This window comes from Oxyura jamaicensis, chromosome 4, assembly GCF_011077185.1.
Source record: "Oxyura jamaicensis isolate SHBP4307 breed ruddy duck chromosome 4, BPBGC_Ojam_1.0, whole genome shotgun sequence".
Lineage (NCBI taxonomy): Eukaryota > Metazoa > Chordata > Aves > Anseriformes > Anatidae > Oxyura > Oxyura jamaicensis.
Window position 1 is genome coordinate 69,465,911 of NC_048896.1, and position 27,980 is coordinate 69,493,890.

At 37.0% G+C, this 27,980-nt stretch overlaps 1 protein-coding gene across 3 annotated transcripts in view; it reads right to left on the minus strand.

The window, feature by feature from the left end:
- Nucleotides 1-1,086: 1,086 nt before the first annotated feature.
- The window catches only part of SLAIN2 (SLAIN motif family member 2), a 35,040-nt gene continuing 8,146 nt past the window's right edge, over nt 1,087-27,980 (minus strand). Inside the window, exons 2-9 of one of the 3 annotated variants that reach the window (XM_035324270.1) lie at nt 26,408-26,556; nt 20,049-20,213; nt 18,495-18,656; nt 17,138-17,497; nt 14,747-14,884; nt 9,927-10,004; nt 5,287-5,605; nt 1,087-3,781 (exon numbers count right to left, since the gene is read on the minus strand). In XM_035324270.1, coding sequence (XP_035180161.1) covers nt 3,715-3,781; nt 5,287-5,605; nt 9,927-10,004; nt 14,747-14,884; nt 17,138-17,497; nt 18,495-18,656; nt 20,049-20,213; nt 26,408-26,556 — 1,438 coding nt within the window. In that variant the 3' untranslated portion in view covers nt 1,087-3,714. Of the gene's footprint in view, nt 3,782-5,286; nt 5,606-9,926; nt 10,005-13,148; nt 13,208-14,746; nt 14,885-17,137; nt 17,498-18,494; nt 18,657-20,048; nt 20,214-26,407; nt 26,557-27,980 lie in introns of those variants that run through there. The other 2 variants (XM_035324271.1, XM_035324272.1) reach the window with 2 other exon arrangements.

Consider the following 27,980-nt stretch of genomic DNA (forward strand, 5'->3'; position numbering starts at 1 on the left):
ACAAGACCCTCTGAGGAGAAAGCACCTTTGCTATGCTGAAGGTCTATGTAAAACACGTTTACCTCAGGGTGCCCGCATCTCAGCCTCATCTTCCTGAAATGAGATTATGGATGGACTACCTGCAGGTGTCAGTCTTGTACAAGAGAATGGCCAATGCTCACAGTCATTGTTTATTTAAAGAAACCTCATCTCACACTTGTTTGCTTAGTAAGTTAAAAAAACTACACAATAGGGATACACTGGGATAAACAATTAATAGTGAGCCTCCTTTGAATTTTGTTAAACGGATTTACCATTACACACACCCAACCTAGAAGTAAAGCTAGCTTAACCATACTTACGCCTCATGACAAAGAGGTGGCATTTGTATTAGGGAAACAGGCTTACCAAACCTGACGGCTGTGCTATTGCTACATGTCTGTTACGTAGCCTCTCCCCTGTAATGATCTGCATTTTAAAACTTTGTGGAAAGCCTGTGGATTAGTTATTCCAGTCATCTTACTCAAGGGGTTATATATATTTCCAGTCTGTGAGGTTCAATGATTTCCAACCTACTGCAGTGGTAGCATGGACGACCAATGAACTACCTGTAATACAGAGGCAGTAACTGATGACTCAATGTGCGGCAGAACATGCTAACTATTGCTTATGTGGCTTTGTGACAAAATGCAGATTACAGAAAGTCATCAAACCCAAAGCAAACATCTTGAAGAAGAGTTGTAGGCCAGCACTGCTCTATACTTAGACATTTACACAAATAAATCACTGGTGTGAAAATTCAGAATGTAGTTTTTCTTGTTACTTGAATTATGCGGTGTCCTTCCAGAGCAGAGGCCTCTGCACAACACAAATACCTCAATCTACCCCTGGAATCACAGATTTGACCCAAATACAGTGCGTACTCTCTTCATGAATTGCAGAGGGCAGTAGCTGATGTTGGTAAGTATTGAAAAAATGAATACAGTTCTTGAAAACCAGACTAACCATTAAAAAAAAAAAAAAAGCCCAAATCTGTTAAAACAATACCCTCTAAATATGTGAAAGATTTTATGAACAGTTTGTTGCAAAAAATAATGACCCAGGAAGTATTTTGTGGTAAGAATATTTTATATATATATTTTTACACTTTTAACACTTACAAAAACATTCAAACACAAAAAAATTAAATAACTTTGGAAGCAGAACAAGTCTTTCTGCCTACATACATACAACAATTCCGAGCTGTTGGCACACAAAGTAATCCACATTCATAAAACCCTTACTACTATATCAAACATAAGTTAAGTAAATCATAGGCACTAGTTTATCAAATCCATATTTCCACACTTCTGCAGTAATCTCTAAACACAGAGCCCCATGATTTCCTGATATCAACTGGTAATGCACAAAGGCTTTCTAGTGAACAGATAGTCTGTTTTTTCAGGAAGTCGTTAGCTGTATTCCAGGGGGAGTAGAACGGCAGAGAAAAGAATGCTTACGGAACTGAAGCTGAACTGACCCAAATGATGAGTTACTTAACTTAAGGAAACGTATACAACAGTTTGATGTAGCCATGGTAAAACCCCAATATTGTCACCTAAACTGAATCTCAAGATTTAAAAGTCTATTAAGTGTTTAATAAAATCCACCAATTAAAATTCATCTTTTGTCAATGAAGACTGCAGCATTGCTTTATAAAAAGCTGAAATGTTAGAATTCAGGCTTTTATGGGAATAGGCGCATTTGATTTCTTCTGCTTACTAATTACATGATACTGACTAACGTCCATTACCTGCGCCGGTGAGTGACACAAGGCTAGACTAGTGCCGAGGAGTGGTCTACTGGTGCAAGGTAGTTTCTTTATTTCTGCTGAAATCTTACTGAATTACAGTGTATTTGATACCCCGACTTCAAAGTCTCAGCTCAGATCTTGGCCTGGAGTGTGAAGTTGCTCATCAATCCAAAACTTGCCTACAGCTGCTGCAGTCATAAGAGCTGCAAATCAGTCTTCACTCCTTCCTATTTGGCTTCTTCCAACTCAAGTAGTATTGCATGGCTTTTCATCCAGGAATATGCTAATGCTAGCCTAAAATTCAAGTGCCAGAATTTCAGGTTTAGTTATCCTCTTAGTGGTGGGAGGCAAAATACACCTGCAGTTCCAACCACAGACACTAACGGGGCTGAAGGCTACCTACCGTCCAATCCAACTTTTAGTGTTCGTCAGTCATTGCACAAAGGATACCATTCACATTCTGTTACTTCATCAACTGTACATCCAAAATACTGAAAAAGCTTCAAACAAAATCCCTTCCATTTCACTAGTCCCACCCAATACAACTTTAGTTACAAATGTTTGCATGATGTCTTCCGGAACAGAAAACAATGGTTCAAATGGTAATTATATGAATGAGTTGCTTTGAGCAAAACATGAGTGTTAGAGTAAGTCAGAGCCACCGGAGGAATTTAATAGCTTGTAAACAGACATAGCAGGTTTCATACTCTGTTACCAGTGATGTAAGATACACATATGTAAGGCAAAGTACATATTTAAACACACTTAACATGGGCAGTATCTTCTGTAAAAATATTTACAATTTAAAATAAACCAATTTAAGAAATGGATGAAAGTAAAAAAATAGGATACAGAAAACTCCCTCATACCATGGAACATCACCTAAATGAATATCATTTGGCATCAAGAGTCAACTCATTACCTTAAAATTTGTATGTTACAAGTGCATAGTTGTGTTTCCTTCTCCATAACTACCAGCATTTACAGTTGTGTTCCAGGCTGCAAGCATAGTGGTATGGTATTAGAACAAATTAACATTACTACTTGCTCTTTCCTTTTCAAGGAAACCTGCTATACAAAAAGGTTTTCCCCAAATAGCATGCCATGGGTTAAAAATGTGGCTACAATAGCAAAGGCCATCTTTCCTGAGCCAGAAACGTTAAGGTTAGAGAGATTGTACAACTGATACGAAGCCCTTTTGGCAATCAAACATATAAGAGCATGTAAAGCTGATGAATCAACGTCGGAAAGATGCAATCTACACTATTGCGTTTGTGTACGTCTGCTACATTCAAACCTTCAATGTTAATAAAAGCCATGGCTACTATTTACTGTTCTACCTAAGCCTCCAGAGTAACTTCTGATTCTTTCTGAAGGATGTACGTACCACTTTCCCCAACGAGAATCTCAAACAATCGTGAAAAGCAATGTTTTGTTAGCACTGTAGCAGTCTGCAATCAGAATATCCACTTTGATTAATGTGGTCTTGTTTTAACAGTACTTATTTACCAATCATTTTGCTGAATTAAAACAATTGAAAATGAAGTTTTGGACAATCTAAGTTGACTGTTATACTTGCTGTTTTTCAAGATGGGCACTTCTTTGGCATTCATTAGGTTTTTGCCCGAACATTGGCCACTGTCATAAATGCTCAAATTGATATATTTTTAGCAAGCAAGCAAAAAAACAAAAACAAAAACCAATAACAGAACTGAGAGCAATTTAATGTGAAAGTGATTGTATGATCACCAAACATCTGATGTTAGATGTCATTAAAGTGCTGCTTTATAATCTCTGCCAGTTTGTGCTAATTAGAGACAGAGAGGTCTGGAATTTTTACAAATCCCAAAAGTCACATCTGAACAGTCTGTATAATCAAGCTGTCTGTTAGTCTGGTGAGGAAGCATCCATGAGCACTGGAACTTTGCATTACACTTTGCAGTTCAATAGCAGCCATCTTTCCAACTTTCGTCTTTCATGTTACCATAGGTTTTAGGAGTGGGTAATGATCTAAAATAAAATGAGATATTTTTCAGTTTCATACGTAACTGTTGAAGTCTCCATCTATAATACATAAGAACTTAAACATTTTGTACATAAAATGCACACTTTCTTCATTTGCTTCTCTGCAATAGTTTACTTAACATAAACTCCAAAGTATTTTCAGTTTATGTATTATGTCTTGACATTTACCATGTCAGAAAAACACATGCATAACAAGACAGAAAACTTTACTGTTTGATTTCCTGCCATTTAAAAATAGATTTTTTTTTTCAGTGATGTATAAACAGGGAAATCCTCATTTAGAATATCATAGTATTACATTTTGCTTTTGAAATTTTGAAATTTTGAAGTTCATAGATTTTACTGCACTGTGTATAGATACAGTATGCTATATATCTAAACTTTCCAAAGCAATAGCTGTGCAATAAGTGAAACACTTCTAAGACCAGTTGTGATTTGGACAAACACGCTTTGCACATTACGGATTTCCTGTCAAAAACAACTGCTGTTTATTACATGAAGTTTCACACTGCTGAGAGAGTGCAAAACAGTCAATACTATGAGAGTCACTTGTTGTTCGCCTGCCCAGCACTTACTGCAGAACTAAATTCCCCCACTTTGCTATTTACAGCTGTCTCATCTTTTCTATAATACTGGAGACCAAGTGTTTATCCCTTCTGTTTAAGGGAATTCTCAATACTCCTCATGGATGACTGCTTCCTTACATCAGATGGCTTCCACTTGACACCTCCAGCGACAATGCCCAGTAGCGTGGCACTAAGAGCCATTCTAAGTGCACCACTTCCTTCTATCCTCCTGAAGACAAACTGTCCGTGTAGACTTTCCAGCTAATAAGTAGCTTCTCCTACAGTTGCTTTCCAAAACTCTGCAATTAAGCAACTTCTACAGCTGGGTGCTAGCACAGAGGTTATGTTAGAGGTGGTAACTCTTTTGTCCTGTGGCTTAACTGCACTGATATTTACGGTAAGTTTAGAATATGCTATGGATGCCCCCTCTATCCTTAACATGTCTTCCTTCCCAAAGTTTCTAGCTGCCCAAGGAGAGAAACTGTTCTACTGTGGTATCATTGCTTGACAAATGGGTTACAAGAAGAACTTCAACAATTCTGACTTCAGGATGTGTAACTTAGTGGTACAAATGGATTTTCACTTGCCAGCTACATTTTGCTAATTTTTTTACCACAAGAACAACTGCTTATTGCCTTCTCAGCCCAGACGACGACACTTAATTACTTAGTTTGGTATCTTTTGTTATTCATTTCAGCTTCACTCCTTCATCTTTACATTCTAATTCAAGAGTCTTTTTCTCTCCGTTTTGCTTCAAATCTATTTTGGAAACGCATGCAAATGGTCCATGTGGAGGTCTCCATTTCCATCGTTTCTAAAGACCTTGAGACCAAAGTAAGAAGTGCAGGAAGGACCAGCAGACATACACAGGGTACAAAGTACAATATGAAAACTTCACATTAAGACTGCCTTTCACATACTCACCTACGAACAGGCTGTGCAAGTTTGCTACGAGGCACTGGGATGCCCCCCGTAGAAGGGGCACTGGGTCTGGGTAAACCACTCCTCATCCCTGCTGTCCCTGCCGGTCTGGTAAGAGTAGTGCTGTTAATACTGCTGGCAGGGCTTGGCAAGCCTGAACTCTGAGCCCCAAGAGGCCCTGGTGAAGAACTGCTGTGCGTCAGCTGCGCGGCTTCTGGAGAAGCAACAGAACTGGGTCCATGGTTACTAAATGCTTTCACTGGTTGTCGGAGAGCTAGGGGAGATGGTGCTGCTGGGGAGCGGAATTTACTTGAAGAAGGTACTGGAAAATAAAATACAGAAATTACTTTCAAGCTTAACTTACGGTATAACTGAAATTAAAAACAGGAAATGATTTTATGTGAAAATTCAAACAATATGGAATGTGTAATGGAGTACAGCCAATCAAGCAGCAATGAGAAACAGGAATTCAGATGTCCTCTTTGTCATGTGTTTTGGTATCATAATTCTAATGCTCCATTTACCTACTATGAATATTTATCTGGCTTTGTAAGTAATGCTAAGGCTCTAACCATTATAACCATCGAGTCAAAAGAAATAGAGGTGAACGCTATTTGTTAATAAGAAATTTAGCTGCTTCAGAAATGTGTTCTTAATTTCCATCCCTAAAACAACACATTCAAGAATACAGGATTCTAACGTGACATTTTTGTGCATATTTCTGATTCATCAATTGCAACAATGAAGCTCAGACAGTAGGGCATCTTAAAGTCTCTTTTATGCTCTTCTTCTTGACCAGGTCCACTGCACTGGGATTCACCTCACGATATGGTCAAGTTCAAGATTTACTGTCCAAAGGTGGAAAAAATATACTATCAGCCAACTCCCAACACCAAAGAGACTAAGATGCAGCCACGATACTTGTATCAGACAACTGTGACAACTTAGAGCCTTCCCCTTCTTACAAATGTTATCTAAATCATCAAGATAACTAATAGCTGAATTCAAATACTTTGTGTCTGAGTTAGTATGTAAAATGCAAGCCTTTACCAAGTCCTTCCCAGGAAAGGTTAATAAGCCAGAAAAACCCATTTATAGGCTTAGACCTACAAGACAGCATACTGTCTGTGCAAGCCCTTCACCCAAGGTGCACACACAAACGCATGCCGCTGACATTTTATTTTTGTACAACATATCTATTTTGCTCCACCAATAGCAAGAGTTTTACTTATTATAAACATAGAAATTACTTATGAATTTTAATAGACAGCTGGCAATGAAAGACAATCGATCCTCACAGTGAAATACTGACAAAAAGAATATTCAAGTCCTTTGGTAGCGCCAAATCTTCAGCACAGTTCTTTTATGAGTATCCAAAATATTTTCAAAATATGCAAAAATTATCAATAAACAGAATACTTGAACTAATCCATCTTCTTAATGGAATTTCACCAGCTTTTCAAGCTGATTAGGGTTTTGGTGGGCTTCAGTAACAGGTGGACAATCAAATCAATCAGGAGAAAAAAACAAAACCACATTTACATTTTGTGACCTCACATGCGCTATTTTTTCTTCTACTAAATAAACTTCTTTACACAGAGACACAGCTCATTTCCTCTTTGACAGATGCTGTACATAAAGAAGATGGTCCTTCACATAGCATTTACTATCATTTTACAAGACGGATCTACTAAGAACAAGAGAGTAAGAGAAAAAGAGACTAGTGACTAGTGCCAAGAACAGAACTCCTAAATGGGATACAGAGAAAGTGGTATTTTCAGGTTATATTTTGAAGCTATCCCAGACAGGGGATGTCCAGGAAGATTAATGTGCATCTCATTACAGATGTGAATTGGATTTGATTCCTTACTGGATTATCCAAGAGTGCCTTTCCACTGACAGCAAAATCAAACGCAGCATGAAGCCGCCCATGGGAAAAGCTGACAAAAAAGGTGGTAGAGATGTCAACGGTACATGACAATTGGTAAGTAGCAAGGAGAATAAATGAAAACCCTTAAAACAAAAACCTTGGTGTCAAGCCAGATGGTGGATTACAGAAAGCACTAACATCAGAATGACTGGACAAGAACGGCAGCAAAGTACTCCTAGGACTAAGATCACATATTAGAAATTTTGTTGTAAATGTGAAATTGCCTCTAACACTGGTGTGTGTAATCAAATCTGCAATTTCCAAGTGATTCAACAGTCTAAACATAGGGAGCTTTTATCACTAATTCCCTCATCACCATGCTTGCTGGACTACAAATACAGCACCATGCTAGCAACTGACCTGCTGAACAACGCCAGCGTGTAAAAACCACTCACAGCTTTTGGGCCTGCTAATGGGAGTTCAGGCACTAACCTTCACCATGGATAATGGGTTTAAGGTACGAAATACAAGTAATGAAAATCTGAAACTGAAGAAAGTTTGTCAGTGAAAGCAAGTATCCAGCAAATTAGTTCTCTTGTTCCCCAGTCTTGACCATATTTTACCATGCTTCCAACTTGAGCTGTCAGTTCATAAGACATTTCCTGTCAGCACAAGCATTGCAGGCATTGCTGAGAGCTGTACTCATCCTTTTACATAAAGGAATTAATTGTCTCCCAATGTGCAGTGATCTCCAAAGCAGTCTACATGATGCAATCATTGGCAAACTGCCTAATAATTTTGCTCTACATGTGGAGACTTTTGTCTTAGAACAGTTTGGGATATTTAATAAAACATGATTTGGCCTATTTGTAAGAGAGGATTAAAAAGAGTGAGGTACTGCCTTAGTCAAATCCATTTGATGTTGTATAGCCATCTGCAGTATTGAACTGATAGATGTTTAATGAAAACATGTAAGGGTAGCATTTAACAACACCACACAACTCCATCCCCTTAAGAAACTAAACAACTAACTAGAACCAGCTACAATAAAACCTGTGGCAATAATAAAAACTCAGTGGCACTGTGCAGTCACAAGCTAGATTTCCCACCCTCTCACCATTCTGTCCTTGACTGTGGGCAGGGAGCAAGTGATCCCCACCTGACAAAGTCGGATGCTATGAGGTTACAATCATCTGGATTGCACCACAACTTGAAATCAGTATCAATTCAGTTGTTTAATAGTAACCATTGTTATGAAATGATCCAGACTGATACAAAATTCTTGCTCATGGTCCTCTAGTCTTTTGAAAGTCGTTTCATTCTGTGTAATGCTTCCATAATCCCAAGAATCTCATGCTTAGGTGAGAAACAAGAAAATCAACGTATCAAGGACTATAAAATAGCAAATAGCTGAAAAGGCCATATTGGGTCCTCATTTTCAGTGACTCATGACGAACTGGAACACATAACTGACAGTGGAATGGGTTCTGTTCCTCCCTCTTTAAGGTATAATAAATTATTGAAAATAGTATAAACTCAAAGACAAATTTCTGTACATTTCCACAGCTCCAGACTAGGCCATCAGCATTGTAAGTGTTCAAGATAACCAGCTGACGGCAAAGGCATGGCCAACTGGAAAGACAGCACAGAAAGATCTGCGAAGGAATAGAGATGATGGTCATATGCCAGAGCAGAACACTGACGTAATTTTTCTGCATTTGGTAAGAAATGTCACGAAGACTGTTAGAGACCTCCTATTAGCCATGTGAATCTGTTTCAAAGTCATTATACTCTGTTATTTCAGGGGAAGACAGGACAATAAAACTTTCCGCATGGAATGAAGTTGACTTAAGAAGTTAGCATTGTTAAAGGCTTTTTGTTATCTACCTTCAATATGGGCATGAAGTAGTCTCACAATTTTTAAGGGATTCTAGCATATATATATATGTATATAATGAATTGGTCCCAAATGAAGTATTTTTAAAATGAAATCTTCTAAGGTTGTAATAGGCAACAGGACCAACTACACTTGAAACCAACCCCATGAACTTGCTTTTATCTTGGTAGTGAAATTGAGGGATTGTCACATACGATGCTGCCAGCATTAATTAAAAATCAGTTAAAACTTGTCTAATTGGATCATGTACTCTTCTCAAAAATAAGTCAACTTCAGCCATTAGCAAACTGGGATATTATATACAAAAGACTCCGATTCCTTGAGAGGACAATACTAAATTATTATATGTTGGGGATAATCATCCAGTTTTGAGAGGAAAAGAGAAAGCACAAGCACGTGTGCACAGGGGCAAAAACTCAACATTCTATGCTCAAGGATGAAGTTGCTAGCATTCGTTTCCAGTGCAAAGTAAAGAAGGATATTTTAATTTGCCTGAATATTGTTTCAGAATCAAAACAGATTTTTTACAAGTTTTTTTTTTACAACTTTATGTTACAACAACAACAAAAAAACATCCGAACGTAGCCCCTATGAATATGGATTCAGAAGTCGGTTTTTCTAATCCAGATTTACTGATTAATGCTAGAAGTCACCAATCCTTGGATTTTATCCACAGAGTTTTTTCTTTCCCCACATGATCCAGGGACATATTTTTAATGTTTAGACCAAAAAGTTAGATTCTTTGATACAGCAAGATCCACTAGTTAATCTAACATGCAACAGCAACTTTATTAATCTAGAATGTGTGAGATTCAATGCAGGTGAACAGTTATCTGAGATTTGCTGGAGCTTGATAAGAGGCTGTAAGTTAATTACCTCCTTTTGTAGATGGAGTTTGAAGAAACTGTTTGGCTTTGAAGGCAGCACGAGGCAAATTTTTCTGCCTTTGCAGAGCTGTTGAAAGACAAGAAGTGTTATATTTGTCTAAGATAAGAAAACTAAATTTACTGGGAATTTCAGAATGGCATCCAGTTGTGAAGCATCAAGGAACAGAGTGAGTAAAACACTCAAAAAGCTGTTATGACTCTGGAAGTGATGCTTTGTTTTTAAATGGTGCTTGCTCTTAATGGCAAAGAGTTACAGAGGAGCGTGTCAGAAATTTTGCAGTGCAAAATGCGCAGATTCTGTAAGAGTAAAGCTTCTTGCAGGGCAAAAAGCCCAGAAAGGCCAAAAAATTAAAAAAATAAAAAAAAATTACACCAAAGGGAAGACAAGCCACCTAGCAAACATGCTACAGCAATATGAGTGCAAGATTAGATTAAAAAAAGATGAAAATTAAAGTGTCGTACTTGATCTAGCAAGATTATTTTTTTCATTTTAAAGTAGTTTTCCAAAACCATCTAGCACTATACAAAACCACATCTTGTTATGAACATGATCATATCAAAAAGCTACAGCAAACATAAGCCATTTGGAGAGATGTCTGCCTTTTTTTTAATCTAATGGTACACAAGAGAACTCAAACTTGAAGACATAAAACTGAGAATCAGCAGCTGCCAACATGTGGACAGTGTGCCAAAATGTTTTCATTGCTGCTATGTCCTGTCTTTTTTCTAGTAATGCTCAAGGTCTGGTACTGCCTTGAAACATCCTCACTACCTACCAGTTACCAAGAGAGAAGCCAACGTTCCATGAGCCGCAGAATCTTGGCAAAGAGAGAACTACCTATTGCCAGAAAGAATGCATCGACTCAGCATATTTTCACTGCAACACATTTAAGGAGGGAAGAAGGAAAGTAGTCAATGAAATGAAGCTATGCCTACAAAAAGGCTTGTTAAAATTATAATGTATGAAAAAATCACCTCTGCTCACCTCAGTGTACAGAGTTTTTGTTTTAACTGATTATACTAATAAGGCTTATTTCCATAGTGGGAGGGAAGAAAGATAGGGGAACAGCTGTGCACGAAGAGCCTAACCCTGAGCAAGGAAGCTCAGTACTCCCATCACCAACTGGTGAATAATGCTATAAAGAAGGCAGGAGAAGGAACAAATAGAATCCTAATAATGTTAATCCTTTTTTTCTAAACTTGATAGTATATGATAGTATATAATTGCCAACACCTTTCCTATCCTTCTGCCAGTATTGCAAATTTGCAACATTTTGTGAGCTATAAGAGAATTTGATCATGCATTTTACTTCCATTCTGAAAATCTGACTAAGTGGTCTATTCATATTGATCTTAATAACTAAAACCTGTAGTTTTCAGCAAAAAGGAATAAACGTGTCTATAAACATGATAAAATGCTGCCTGTGGCTATTAAGAAGAAAAAATCATTCCACTAACTAGAACCTAATGCAACAAAGCAAGAAGCAATATCCATTTCTCATTCAACTTTTGGCACTTGGTCTTGCCATAAACTTTTTTTTAAGGCTTACCCATAAGCAGCCAATTAAACGCAGTAAGATGTTTAAAAATGACTTGTTTTCTTAAAGGAATTTAGTGAAGCTGACCACGGGCCGGAGTGTTTCTGTCCACAAGTATTCCATAATACCATTTTTTACTGAATCAGTGTTTTTGTTCACCACACAAAATCAAGAACAACTTCTTCCTTCAATATTTATGATCTTGAATTTAGTTTCTCCTTAAGTCATTCAATTGGATTTAAATATGCTACTGTATATGGCATTAAGTTTCTTCCCCCATATTATTTACACTCCTTGCAAGTCAGAGATGTGCGATGATATGGAAAGAATTTAAAATATATATATAAAATTCCTTCCTTCTGAATGGAGATGCCAGGAAAGCCCTCAACAGCTAAGCAATTATGTGCACTACACCACCGAAAAGAACTTCAGGCAGGGCAATTTGAGTAATGCTGCAGAAACATGCAGTTTGAGGTAAGCATGGAGTGCATGTTCATCCACACTATTTGCTGCTCTTGAACTGCTCTGTATGCTATTACATTACCTGTCACAAACGGTGCAAGCTGAATATACATAGTTCTGTTTATTTCTGATTAACTGAACTGGAATACTTGGTTTCCTTAAAACAATAAATTTCTTCTTTTATTCTGAATGTGCCAAGGAGCTGGATCTTGGCAAGCAGATTACAGTGACTTTACTCATAATTTGTACAATCTACAGTTTAGCTCTTTGAAAAGGTATCATATTTAACTCTGTTTCAAGATTTCACATCCTTGTGTTAAAAAGTGCTAGTTAAGTACAGAAGTATCATGAACACTCAATCCACAAGAAAGCACATAGCTCCAATGTGGAAGCCACCTTTCAATAGCTTTGCTACCGTCTATGTGGTGTAGTACTTACATGTAGAGACTTCTGCGATCTGTAACACATTAAAGTCTAAAATATACCTGTTCCTTGGAGAATGCAAGTATTACCATATCTTCCAGTGTTTTAAGATGAAAAATATTTATCAGCTTTCATATTCAAAAGTCCTTTCTGCATAACAGCAAGGTGACACAGATGTAAAGGAAGATTCTAATAGTTATAAACTAAAGTGTAATTCACTCAGTCAATCCCTTTTCAAAGAAAATTTGGATTTTTCACTAAATTACAGCTAAAACTTGTAATACCAAATGTCTTCTTCACCTTTTACAATCGTACGTATTGGAAGTATCTTTCCTCTACTCTTTAATCCGGCATGTACAATTTGCCTATGTACCCGTAACAGGAATTGTCTGTACAGAAAATTACTGGATTCCTAACTCATTTTTGAATGCCAGCAACCATAGCAAGTTCAGTTTTGCAGCCACAGCGAATGTGCAAGTAAATTATGAACAGCAGATCTTTGACAAAGAGAAAAGTAGTGACCTCAGGTGGCAAGCCAGCATCCTTGCAAAGGTAAGCTCATGCAAAACTAGCAGGTATGAAGAAGCTTTGAATCCCAAGACCCGGAAGTCATTGCCAAGGGAAAACAAAAATTTGCTGCAATTTAACAGTGCTTTGTGCAAGGTGACAAAATATAAAACCAATAAAACAAAAAGTATACAATAAAAAAGACACAATTCTGTATTTGTTTAATACAATGTACAGTTTTGAGGAAATTTTTTGAATCCAGGCTAAGCGAAGATACTTACTCATTGACTTCATACACAAACCGTTTTACGATTGTCAATAGCAAGACTCTGACAAACATCTGTAAGAGCAGGGAAACTGTAAAAGCTAGAAATCTGCGCTTTATTAATTATACTTAACTTACATTGAAATGTAAGTTGGTCTAGAGTGGTTCACATCTGGGGAAAGATTCCCATAAAAAGCAAACAAATTTACCTAATAGTCTCCATGATTCTCAATCCATCCAGCAGTTGGAAAAAAAATTATATATGTATAAACATAAGTCACACTCCTGCAATGAAGTAACTCAATTAATACTGAATATCAAGACTTCTGTTGCCTGATCTTTCCATAAAATTTCACTAAGAAGATACTTTTAATTTTGAAAACAGCGTTCTGACCACCTAAGCTGCCCTCTTTGCTTTCCTCTTTCAAGTTTGCTCAATTTTAAAACACCAAATACAACCTTTACAGATTTGACTATAGTATCACACACTTGGGACACACAACCCTTACATCCAGTCAGAGACACTACAGAGATAGAAATCTTGTAGTCTTTGGCAAGATCTGTATTCCTTATTTTGTATTTAACTGTATTTGGCTGTATTAGCACACTGTTTTGAAAGGACTAGTTAAAAAGGCCAGTTGGTACACCAGTATGCGTTTACTGTTCAATGGGTAAAAATAAAATTAGTTTCATTCACAGATACTATCTTACATTACTTGCCAAATATTTAGATTATTGATGAACTTTTATAGTTCAAAGCTCTACAAATAATGACATTCATAACGTGTTCTTCCTTTGAAAATGTCACACAGTCTTATTCATTTTGAAACTTGTTTTAAAATAAAATGGTCAGGAAACATTTAAACAACAGGAACTGTCAATATTGACATACAAAGAAGCACTGAATATTTAAGTTTCATTTGCTTTGGCTTCTTTAAGGTCACCGTTGTTAGGAGACTTGAGAGATTAGCAGCATTCTCATATCAGCAGTTCACTTTTAGATAAACTAGCAGGCACTAACCCAGCACTGGGCTAATTTGTTTCACAGGATGCAGGTTCACCCAAACCTTTACTGAGAAACACTGCCACTTGAAAAAAGTAAAATCTGCATCTGAACACAGAATTGTCAGGTGACAGAACAGAGGAAGAAAAACTGCAAATGAGAGTTAAAATTGCATGTATGATTCAGATCAGGTTTCACTAGTTAAAAATAGCAAAACCCAACCTAGGTAAGTATTTTGGTAGCCTGATACATTTTTGTGGTCTGAAAATAAAATTCAACAGTATTAGGCATTATACCTGCTGTTAATCACAGAAAATAAATGGTTTCTGAAATGTCTAACACTACTATGTTTACATTCTTTATAGTGCTTTTGTATATGCTTTTAGGACAGTACAAAAGATACTTTAATTAGAGACCAAACATCCCTTGAATATATTCAGTACCTGATTTCTTTTACCAAAATAAATAAATTTCCAGACAAATGTGATTAAAATCAAAATTAGCATTGCCAGTGTGGCATGCAGTGTTTCTCTGTGCCACGACACTGGAAAAAAGCTCAGTACCACCACTCAATTCTAACATATACACTGAAATGCCACAAAAGTACTTACTGGCTGAGGCTTGAGGTTGAATGCGAGGTATTCCTCCATTTGGCACTTGGAAGTTTGAGTCACTTCTGCTGTTTTTCACAGACTCAGCTTGGATATTAGATGTCCTGGACAGGTTTGGAAGACTACGCCTTAGTTTTTCTGTATGAAACAACACAACGATATCACGATATGTAGTCAAATGCTGGACAAAGTCCAAGCTCTTAACCAATAGCTGAAACCAAAAATCTAAGTGACACAAATAGTTAGGTATATAAACTACACTGCAATTTAAATGCATATTTTGTTACATTATAGTTCTTTAGATGCATCATATACACAACATTTATATAAAAAAGGAAGAATGAACAGTTTTCACTTGTGGTGAAAAAAGTCAGTCATGGCATGTTCTGAAATTGAATCATGTCAAGATTTTAATTCCCTGAGTTTTGTTCTATGATTACAGCAATTCAACAGAGAAACCTAACTTGCAGTTTGGCATACTTCTCAAAGTCTTCATCAATAAAGTTGTAATATACAATGCTTGCCTGAAGATTAAAAACAAATTGTCATTTTTCAGTCAACATTTGGGGACTATCCAGCCTCATAATAGCATATTATATAATGAATAACCGACACGCACTTGGAAAGAAACTGTTAACACACAACATTCAAAATTAAATAAACGTTACGCTTCTTCTATCACATCTCATTTGACTATCTGTTCAGCTAGTACTGATTCTTTAAGGATCTTCTACAATTGGTACCATTTGCCACAGAATACACAAAGATGCCATTAAATTTCTCCCAAGTCAAATGACATTCTGCTATGTCCAACCCATGCAGAGCTGGGCTGGTGACACACTTCAGGACACAGGAGTGCAGATGACAAAGCATGATGGATGGCCAACCTGATGATGAATGGGGATGCGGGGAAGAAGTACTCTAACCATGCACAAGCACTGAAGATGAAAGCAAAAGTAAGCATCTTCATAGGCTGAATACTTTTACAAGCATACTTTCTTCACTTAGAAGTTTGCACTGGTTTGCATTGCAGTTGGTGCATCTTGAACATCTAAATCTCCCTCTAACCAGTCTAGAGCTGAAAAAAAAATATCTCAAACAACTTTTTTAGGCTGCTGGTGTAACAACTCTGAATATCCAAGCAACATCCAACAGCACAAAAATCATTCCAAGAGGGTTCCTTGGAAGTGTTTCAGAAACACATGATCACGCTCTATTTTCATCCCTCTGATACGTGGGATGCCAGTTTTTGGTACCTTGCCTCTAATGGAATATTTTTGTTGTAGCTCATCTAGTATGCATTAAGACTTTCATGAAGCCCTAGAAAAGAACAGGAAATTAATTCTCGACTGAGCTACAACATAGTTTACTAACTTCTGTGTTGACTGGTTTCCTTTATACCTAAAACTTTCTCAAACTACTATTACTAGATGAGATTTCTGTTAGCCCTTCCAAAGATATTCTTAAGCAGCTAATTAAATTTGCGGGATCATCTTCCTCAAAAGCTCTAGCCTAGCACACTTAATTTCCTAATTAAAAATTTAAAATTTCAGTGGAATTCTGTAAGTGGCATAGATCTCTGCTGTATCAGTGGAGAAAAAAAAATGAAAAACTGTTTCAAAATACATTTCTACATCATCTCTACATCACACACTCTACATCCAACTTACCTTAAAGAATAATAATAATAAATAAGGTGTATTCTTAATACCTAAATTAGTATTATTTCTGCATTGAAGATTTTATTTGCCAGATAATCACATATAATGGGAAATTGATTAGATAGATTAAGGTTAGATATAGTCTAATTGTGTCACGTTTCCTGCATGTATTATTCTTCTTATGTGGCAGTTTGCACAGCTTTGAAATATTTAAAATATCCAACAAAGACAGTACTACTATTTTTAAGAACATGTTCATGCTCAAAACGGTCACAATCCTACACTGTCCGAAGAGAGTGTTCAGCTATCTCACAGGCTAAAGGCACGTATAAATTGCAGTGTTACCCTTATCTCTGCAGTTATTCTCTCTGCATCTTATTCCGTCATCTGCAAGGCCTCACCCTCCTGGTGAATAATTTCCCTTGTGTTCTGCTTTATTTTAGTGCATTTTCCTGCCACAGACAGAATTCAGTCACCACAAAGCTTGATTACACTCAGTGACTGGATAATATCTAAAATAAATAGAAGCCTATCAACTCATCTGACTATTAAGAGTTACCGAGCAAAATTTAAGCTTTGCTTGCTATGCTTTTCTTAAACAACTCTGAGATTAGACCATGGTATTATGCAGGCATATAGTCTTAGCTCTTTACACTGACCAAAATCCTTTACAGCAACTACACAAGTACTTTAACTAATTGTGTAATGAATTTGAGACACAACTTATTACCTTCACTTTTGACATTACTAGTCTGCAAATCTGTAGGATGGCCTTGAAGTGAAAGACGAGGTTGCTGTAAACGGCTAATCATAGGCTGGGGTGACACTCTACTGTACTCTATACTTCGAGCAGGCGATCGGGAACGAGGTGAATTCCTTGGAGATTGTTTTGGTGACGGCCAGGGAGAGCTACGAGGTGATGGTGAGAACCTGTTAACAGCAGGGTGCACTGCGTGATGCATGCCATCTTCTTCATCTTCTAAACTCTGTGCATCAAGCTCCTGATCACTCAGTGTGCCTCGCCTCGTAGAATTGCAGGAAGAACCAGAACTACGCCGTGAAGCAGTTGCTGCATACTCTTGCCGGAGGCCTGGCAACGATGAGAACATTGTTTACTTTTTCTCTGCCCACAAATGGTTCAGGCTAGAGACAGCACATACAGATATCTGCCCAGAGCTCAAACTTACATTCGGCTCATCTTCCCTCTTTTTATTTGAGATACAAAATTGATTCCAGATTAGTATCAAATGAAGTTATCTAATAGGCTATAATCTCTTGAAATAAGTAGGTGATCTCATCCCCTTCCCTACTACAGCAGCCATCGGTATAGTTTACTGTCTACTTGTTCATCTCCTCTCCCAGGCTGGAAACTCACAACACAGGACACATCTTAATTTTGCTATCAGGTAACATCCTACAAGAACTGCAGTGAAAGGCTTCTTGCAATGCATTAGGAAATGCAACAAAGCAGCTACATGACAAGCTCCCCCTAGAGAAACAGAGTTCAGTTAACCAGTGGCCTCCAAAGGTGTGTGCCCACACCTCGGGGGTACAGAAGACAATCCACTATAATAAAGGAAAAAAATCATTTTTTGTAACATTAATATATAAAATAATATTTTAATTAGTGTTTGCATCACTTTATCTCATTCTTTTTCAATGTATATTTTTGTCTACTTTTTATAATGTACATAATATACTACTGTACATGTATATAATTTATAAATTAATACATATACATGGGGGGTGCTCAAGAATTTTATTGATACGGGTGTGCAATAAAAATGTTTGGAGACCACTGAGTTAGACAACCAAAATTACTACCACTTTCTACAGTGTCAGAGAGACCAAGACAACAAAGACTCAAGTCAACCTAAGGAAAAAAAAAAAAAGAATAGTGAAAAATGCCACTGCATATGTCTTGCCAGACTGACTTTACATTTCTTCTCAGGAGAGCTACATTTGTACATCCCTAGTAGAGTCTTAACCTTTTTCTCATTCCTGCTAATTAAGTCCTACTGCAGTTGTTCAATTTAAAAAAAATGTATCAAATGCCCCACTTGGTTTTTAGGATGCAAAACACTTACTTTCTTCCTGCATTCGTGCTAAAATTTGCACATCTGTAACATCATTTAGCTTGTAATTAGATCCAATAGAGTCCTCATCCATCTCTGATGCACTTAATTCACTGTCCAAAGAGGACTGTGGACTTAGTGGAGGATTCCTATCTGCTGAGCTTTTAAGGTGACCTATAGAAAGAAAATTGAGTAACAGATTTATTAAAAAAAAAAAGAAAAAAAGCAAGCTGCATATCCTGTTAAAAGAACCGACAACCTGAGAACAGATTATGACTAACACATTGAGGCTAACTGACCATTTGAAATACTTGACTGCAAATCTAGGCTGAAAATATTATTTACACAAACAGAATGAGTAATTTTATATAAAATCATTGTAACGATGACAGAAGAAATTAATGACATATACTCTGGTCCATCTGTACCAAGTTTTTTAACTGCTGTGGAGTTTGTACAGCTTTTGCAGAAAGAGCAACTGCATACCTGTTTCATTTATGCTTTAAGTCTTGTCTCTGCACACTACAGTGTAGGACATAAGTTAGACTATTTGTGTATCTTTCTTGAACAATAAGGAATTGCTGATCCAATGAAGACTGATTGTTTTGAATGCTTAAAATACAGTTTATCCAAAAATACTACTTGTTATAAGCACACACCTTTGCTAGACTGTAACATACTGGTAAAACTTTCCCATCTGCTGCCTTCTGATTGACAGCCCATTTCCAGTTATATTATCTCTTCTCTGTCCTGAAGGCAAGCACAGCACATAATGCAGACCAGGGCTACACACATTAAAATAAAACTTGGGTAATGACGCTGCTGAGTATATTGTAGTGCAGGCTTCTCTTTCTAAGTCCACAGTGAACTACGGGTAGTGGGACTGTTAATGTAATGTTTTTTTTTTTTTCATTTTCCCTGCAAACTAACGTGACTTAAAGTAAATATAACAAGCCAACGTCCTGACTTCACTGAAGAGATATGTTCCAAGCATCGATTTTTCTACTGCAAAGAAAGAACCTATAGTGCAGAATAAAGGCAGAAAACATTGCCAGAAGTTACTGTTTATTGTGATGCCTGCAAAGCTTCAAGGAATGTCTTTAACTGAAATATATGCTTTTTTCTTAGATTACATTGTTCACATCTCAGAGGTACTGATGGATAGATACACAGCATACCAAATATTTCAGTGAGTAAGTAATACCGCAATTGCAGAGACTACAACCACAAACATGTAACATTTAAATGTGTACTATGCAACTTATATCTCAGTCATCTGCAGGGCCAATTCTAGAAGCTCCTCAAAAGTGTGCTGGGACTCCACAGAAGCAACAGCAAGACTTTTGGTCTACTGCTAATACACATCCAAACGTTTAAAACATACCTCACACCAAAAGGTCCACAAAAATGCCTTTCCTAAAACGTTTGAATACTGCATGATGCAAACTTCCTGCAGAAAACTGACAGGTTTTGGTGTCTTCCAAAAGTTCTGTGCAAACGCAATGTATTTGAGCACGTATTTTTAAAAGGAATGGACCTCCGCTCCGCACAGACACACACACTTACCTGAGGTACCAGGAGGTATGAACTGTTTTACTAAAGCAGATTTCACTGGTGTTGAGGAGGGAGAGTTGAAACCACTGCTGTAGGGGCTACTAGTATTTGGACTATAGGAGCTTGCGTAACTGACCGCACTGAAAGGGCTACTGTACAAATTCTGTCTCTTCAAAGCTGTATAAAAGAGGAAGAAAGTGACAAATTATAAGAAGGGAACCATCAAAAAATTAGTGTAATACTACATGATATCTTCAGCATGATGTAATTGCTATACAATCCAATCAGAGCACTTCTGTCATCAGGGAGTTTTTCCAACTGCTTTCCGAGTCTCCTAGGTACAACTGTATTGTCTTTTCTTTTTTACTGTAATTTATTTGTCTTTCCTAGTAGAAATCAAATGTAGAATTGCTACACCTGCTCTCTTCTGTTCAATGTGCTCAGCCTAAGGAAGGAAAAGGGAAGTGACTTGAAAGACTAAGCTAAGCTATCTTAACGTACAACCTATGCAATTACACGCAAATCAGAGAACACCATCAAGTATCAAAGGCTACAAAAAACATCCAATTTGTATTTAGTGATAAAGAAAAGAGGCATCCCTGGATGTAAGAGTATATGAAACACAGCTGCCTTTATTACATTCTGAATAATATTGGATGCAACCCTGTATACCAGCCTACCTTGGAAAATGACAAAGACAATGCTACAAGAACAGCAAGTGCCCACTGAAGAAAAAAAAAGTCCTTAGCTTATAAAAATACTGACAGAGAAAGACTGCTCTTGGCTACTGCTAAGGAGCCTACTGCATCACTGCAGCCATCCAGGTGAAATCTGAACACAATTTCCACACATAAAGCCAGATAATAAAATGAAACTTCCGAGGCAGTTACCTTTGAATTTTACTGTTTTTAAATATCAATCAACTTATCAAAAAACTTGTTCTCCTTCTCCCTAGGTTTCATCCCAGCCCTTGTCCAAGAACTGTAGCTAATCTCTGGGAGAGTATTAATATATACAGACAAACTAAACCAGCCAGCATTCAAAGAGTATGTCCTGCAGTGGTCTTTTAGGGTGAAAGAACAATAAAGTTGTACATAAAACCATATGGGAATGCAGTTCAGGTCCAGTTCTCCACAATTCAAAGACCTGTCCAGACCACGCAGTATTTCAACAGCAACCCCAAGACTGGCACCACCAGCAACACCACCTCTGAACATCCCCAAAGCACACACCAAAAGGATTAAAAAAAGTTAAGCATAGCAAATGCACCTGTATCTCTGGATACCATGAACCTGCTGGGCACTCAAAAGCAGAAAACATGGTCAAATGTGTTTTGCAGTAAGATCTGTAAGTGCTGTTTGAATCTACCACTTAAAAAAGTTTCTCCGAAAGTCACCAGGACAATACATGCCACATGGTGGTTTTTCTCATGTACTGTTCTTCAGTTTATTGAAGAACATAACTAAAGGAATCAATCAGGAAAGTATCACTTGTTCAGTTCAGAAAGTATTTTTCAAGTACAGGAGGATGACACAAATCACTACGTTGCCAGGTTTTTACCAAGACAGATGAAACAGCCACTGCTTCGAACGCAACAATCCACACTAATGCTTCTTTTAAGATCCACTTTCTATTTTGGTTGTTTTTATTGACTATTTAACACTTCAGCCAAATGAAGTTCTTAAAAGTATGCCAAAACGTTGGCTACCTTGACATGACATTTGTTTAGGCAGAAGTTATAATCACATTTTCTACATTTTCACATCTGATGTGGTAAACTTCAAAAATCTCTTATCAAAATAGAGTACTTAATGACTCTTTCAAATGGACTGTAGGCAATCTCTTCTATCCAGTTCTAATGCTTCGGGATTTTCTATCCATGGACACCAACACTATATGCAACATAAGAGCCAAAATGGAGTACTTTCCTCTATTACCGATCTTAAATATCAGTGCTAAAGTGTTTCCCGAGGAATTTTAAGTACTTGCCAAAAATTCAACTAGGATATCTCTGTTTCCATAGTTGACAGGTTACAGTGGATGATTTGTATAGCTACTTAAATGAGCGTTTTGCTCAGAAATTTAGTTTTTATTTTAAAGTGACAGAAAATGGAACTTCAATGGGGGAAGTGGGAACCAAAGGAAATTTGGTCAATTTTGGTTAAGTCAGTTTCTTCAGTGCCGAAAGCATTTTATGTCAAGCTGATAAGTGAATTGTACTTGAACAAAGAAGCAAGTACGTCGCAAAATACTGAAGTGAAAGCTAGAGATCAAAACTGTATGATGTATAAGTCTAGATTAGATTAAGTTGCAGCTCACCTAGCTGATAGAACCTAAACTTCAAGACAAAAGAATTTTGAAACTATGTGTATATACTATAAAATGAAAAGAGGCCTTGTAGATGTGTGGCAATACACTCAGGCACGTTCCAGGGGAAAAAAATAAAAAAGAAATTGAGCCCTTTCAAAGAAAAGCGTGACATGTCTGTAACAGAAAAAGGGTTTCAACTAGTGCAGTAACAACTAGGCTACTGATGGTAGCGTATTTAAAAAACATGTATTCCATTCTGCTATGTCAGACAACTTTACATTTATTTATTAAAAATGTTTATTTGGTGTAAATTCTTTATTTGGACGTTATTAAAAGCCAAATAGACTACAGTTGCATGAAACACTGCCTTCAGCAGCAAAGCCCGCTTCAGCTCCAAAACCTGCTTCAGCTCCTCCTCCTGCTCCACTCTGCACTTGGTCACCACCTCCTCAGCTGTTCAACACAAGCCATGGATAGCAGAACGGAACAGAGGCAGAAAGAGCAGAAACTGAAGTTAATTTTACAGCAGATTCCTTAAACAGCACCTTCTGTAAAGAGCCTCTCTGGTATCTAAACCAATAAATATTAGTATTATTTTAGAGTGCACAAAGGCAGAAGTTTTATATTCCACTTCTCAGAGCTTTCACTCTAAGCCTTACAGGACATGTGCTGAATTCATCAATTACGGAATCCAATGAATTTTTGCCAGTGTTCTTAAGGTACCTCCAGTTTATTTTGAGGATATCTGAATGGAAAACTGTGTTTTATTACAAAGCTCAATTAACAGAACAGATAATTACAAGCAGGCTGTATTCTGTTTGACTCTGATGGGAACTCCTTTGACAGCAAGTGCTATTTTAGTATTCACGTAGGAAACCCCACAGTACCTATTCCAGTTGAATCTTTGTTCCCACACCACAAAGAATAATTTTCAATCTCTTACTGAAAAGGATGGTTAAAAAACCCTAATATATAAGTACGCACAACAGTTCTTTATTTTGTGTTTACTGAACAGACAAGTATTTCAAAATGTTAAATAAATTTGGAAACAATTGTACTACTGCTTAACCTTTAAAACAGGCTCTTTATACATACCACAATGACACAAAATATTTATCACATGCAGATTTCTTCAGATGAAAGAAAGCATTCTTCTGTTACATACAGAAAAGTACTCCCTGGTACAGGATGAAATTTTTGTGGTACAGCATTTTTCATCCTAGGCAAGTACAAACTTCTATCTCTCTCAGCACTGTGCTCTTCCCCAGGAAAAAGAGCTCTACCCAAACCATTTTTCTGGTACAGAATTCCAACAGGGATTTCTCTAATTTAGGAAGGCGGTAGTTTTACAGCTTAAAATGCGGTCTAAGGACTGTCAAACAACATTAGTAATCAGGATCTATTTTAATGTGAAAGTGATTCTATATTAAAATGAAATTTTACGTTAGAAAATATTACACATTAGCTTTCAAAACACCAGAGGGCAGGGTTAATGATCAGCATTTTTACATTAATGTATATTTTCTTTCACAACATTCACAAACAGCATGCAGCACCTAGTTTTAGTCAACAGCTGGTTAAATGGTCTTGAATCATCTTTTGCTCCAGAAGAGAGGAATAGAAAAATTTGTGTGCAGAAAACTGATGCTTAGGTAGTTCAGAAGACCTACTTTATGAATCAAGACCAACTTTTCCCCATGATAGAGATCTGAAACGTGTTTGCTATGATTAAGTGACAAGTTTATTCTAATAGTCACTGTGGTAATTCAAAACAATCATTAGGGAATTCCATCACTGAGACCAAGGTTAGGTAAATAATAGTTGGTTTTGAACACGCTCGGTGCTTAACTAAAAAAAAAATAAAATCAAACTCAGCATGGAAAACACTGAAGTTTTTACACACAGTTCTACGGGCTGTAGTGATCATGCATTTGATTTCAAATATTTCAATAAAAAAAAATACTGCTGCCTCAGTAAAAATTGCAACATGGAGACTTTCTCTCTCAGGAGAGAAAGTACCAGTAATATGAAAAGCCTTATCAATGGAAACTGGAACTGAAAATTCTTAACTTGTTACTAGCTACTGTTTCAGTTAAGTGACAGGGGTCCACAAGGGACAAATGTGATGTAAAATAAAAAGCCCAGAATATTCTGGAAATCCTGGTGTAGAATCACACAAGAGGGACTACTTGTCTTTTCCAGCAGAGCTTCTTGCTACCCTACTGCTGCAAGTAGTCTGGTTGTTCTGAAGAACAACTTTCTTTTCAGTTGCAAGTTCCCTTTTCCATGCAATCTTCTCCAAGTAGCAGTATTACTGCCCGTCTTTTCTACCAGTAATATTTTCCCCTAATGAGTACTATAGGCCATCTGCTGTATTCTTGCAAGTGTCCCTGCCAGAAGCAGATTCTCTGGTATATGGAAAAAAAAAAAATGAAGTTGCCTAGACTCAGTTTGAATGATCAAACTTTTAAATTTTGTCCATTCCACATGGTAGTATCCTGCCACTCTGCTTCTACCGTGACTGAATTTTTAAAGATATTCTAAGGGCTGCAGAATGTGTGGTACTTCTGGAATATTTCTACTCAGCTCTGAAGAAAAAAAAAAAAAAAGAAAATTATTCATGCTTAACCTAACTACTATACAGTCCTAAATACTTAGTTAAGTCATACCACAATTTCTTCAGGCTCCCAGATTTGCATCATTTTCCATAAATCCCTGTGACCTGGGCACTTTTCATTGTTTAGCATTTCAGTCTATACCTGTAGGAAGCCTGTTAACTGTTCAGGAAAACTTTTAATGGACATTTGTCAAGGCTGCTTACACAAAGCACAAGAAATAGGGAAAGAAAAAGGTGACTCATACTGAAGGCACTTTCACCATTTTACTTACTAGTTTTATAAAAACAAGAACCGGATTTTTTGTGTTATCTACCAGCAATTTTTTCAAGTTTTATTACGAACAATCTTAATACAAATCAGAATTAAGACTGAATTGCTCCAGAGAAGAATCCAAAGAGGGGAAAAAAGTTACAGTCAAACTCAGAGAAGTTTCTGTATATGAAAGGTGGTTGGGAACACTCGTGGAACTAAATTTTCAAATATTCTTAGCTCAAGTCCAATCATTCTGTTAATTCGTGCAGATAACAATTAGAAAAAAAAGTCACATAACACCAAAAAAAGATGGACATACAGGGCAAGAATAGATGTTCATAGTAAGAGAGAAAGGAATATCTTAGTATAACTTTTTTTTTCCTCCAGTAAAAATAGGCTCAAACAAAAGCTAAAATAAAGTAATTTTTGGAAAAGACTGAGAGGTTAAAACAAATGTAGAACATTCACTGGGAAAAGTATTGCTGGTAAGTTATCAAGAAAATTAACAAAGAAATCAGATGAACAGAAAATCCTAATCAGACCTTCAGCATTTTTGCTGCTAATTCGACATCAGAAAGACTGACAATGAAAGGATGAAGATGGTAGGCTTTCTTCCTCAAGGGCCAGGCACCCATTCCTTTCCCAGATTCAAATATAACCAACTATGCTGCGTCAAGAAAGAATCAAACTCTGAATTTCTTAATCTAATGGTGACATCATCTTAAATTACTTGGGATGGGAAGAAAATGAATTAATATTACCTCCTCCAAAGTATTCAAGAAATTCAGCCTTCATTTTCTTAGATGGAATACAGTAGCTCATCTAGCAAGAAACTAATCTCTGTGGTAACTGACATCACCTAACAATTATGCTAGTTTACTAGAGCCTTCTACTTTAAAGTAAAATCTCCAAGGTAAGGTCATCAGTCAAATGTTTTCAGAAAGAAACATATTTTTACTACGCAGGTGACCTAACTGAAATCCTGACTCCTGGCTAATGCTTCCTTTCATTTTAGTCACTGCAGAAAATTAGGAGAATGGATTACTGTTTTCAGACCACAACAACTTTAGACAGAAGTAACTGCTGCATCTCATCCTCTTCTCTCACAGCTATTATTGGCTGATTCTGATCCCTCTAAACTCTTCAGAATAAATATGCACAACCCAGTGGTGTTAGTATGAAGGAACTCACCTGACATTGTCTGTTCCAGCCTGTGGATCAGTGACTTTTTAGCGCTTTCAATGTCAGGACTTGGGTAATCCAACACCTGCCTGCACCAAACTAATGGACTAACAGATTTTTGCACTGGAGTCAGTCTCTTCTTTGGGGATGTATATAGCCTGAAAAGAAGAAATAAAAATTATGAAGACAAAATGGGCATAAAACAGGCATGTAAGAAAATACTGCTTAGTATGCTATTTCTATTCTTATACTGTACCTACAGTACAATCCTGAAATTTAATGAAAGGGTAAGATTTAGTTTTAAATTAATGATTTTGGATACACAATAATACTGATAACACATGGCTATCTGAAGACTTCTGTCAAGAGCTGATGCCTACCTACATTGCTACTTTGTGAAAAACTGATTGATATGCCAGAAATAAACATCTTTACTTTTTAAACACAGGTATATGGACAATTTCACTCTGTTGCATAAACACATAACTGAGGATTGATCTCATTGATTTAAGTAATATTCAACTTACAGAAGGAAATAAAGCACTAACCAATATGCAACTGTAGTTTTCCTAAATGCAAAGATATTGGCAAGTGATAAGCACCTTAATAGCCAAGCACCAGTGCTGAAGGACACAGGACATATCTCATATTTCAGTATCCTTGAACGATACGCATTTTCTTTCTACTTATAACTTGTACCCTAGCACCTGATCCTTTAATTTTCATTTGAACACAGAACAAAGAGACTATCTTTGTCCTAAGGGGTGGACAGTCAAGCATTAAAAACAAGGATCAACAGATAATGCATGTAGGAGAGTAAAGGGAAACAATGAGACCATATTGTTCTGGAAGATATGCTGAGGCCTTTGCCCATCAGCAGCTCCACTCATCTATTTTAACTTCAGCATTCCACGATGGAAGAAATAAATATCCAATTTGAAAGGCTCTAAAAATGTAGCTGAAAACTCACCCTCCCTCAACAAACAGTTTAAAGACAAAGTCAAATGCAATCAGACACTCACAAGGGGGATATTTAAGCCTTATCTTTGAAATAAAAGCAAACTGGGATATTTGCTTCAGCAAAAGACAACAATGAACTGCAAGATCTGCAGCTCTACCTGGAGCTTTTGTATATGCAGAAATGGTTAAACAAGTGTTTCTTCTAGGAGTATCCAATGACAGACCTTGTATGCCAGGTGAATATGGCTGTAGGCTTCACAGGGTAGCTTAGGAACATCTGACAGCCCAGCCAGCATGCTTCTACACAAAACTGCAAAACTGCCTGTTCCCTTTATGCCAACGACATCGACAACACAGAAGTTATTCTCCACTGGTCTATTAAGAGATTATTAACTGACCCTTCTTCTGTAGTTCCTGGTTTGTTTTTATAAACACCTTAAAAGAATTTTATTTTTAATCACTACTATTAAGGTTGCTTCTTACAAAAGCTTCCCAAGAAGCATATTTAAAAATCACCAAGGACATCTTACCCAAAACACTGATCACTTTGTCCAGAGCATATTCTGATACATTCGTCCCCCAAACACCAAAACTAAAAGGCTGTGACTGTGAATGGAGGACA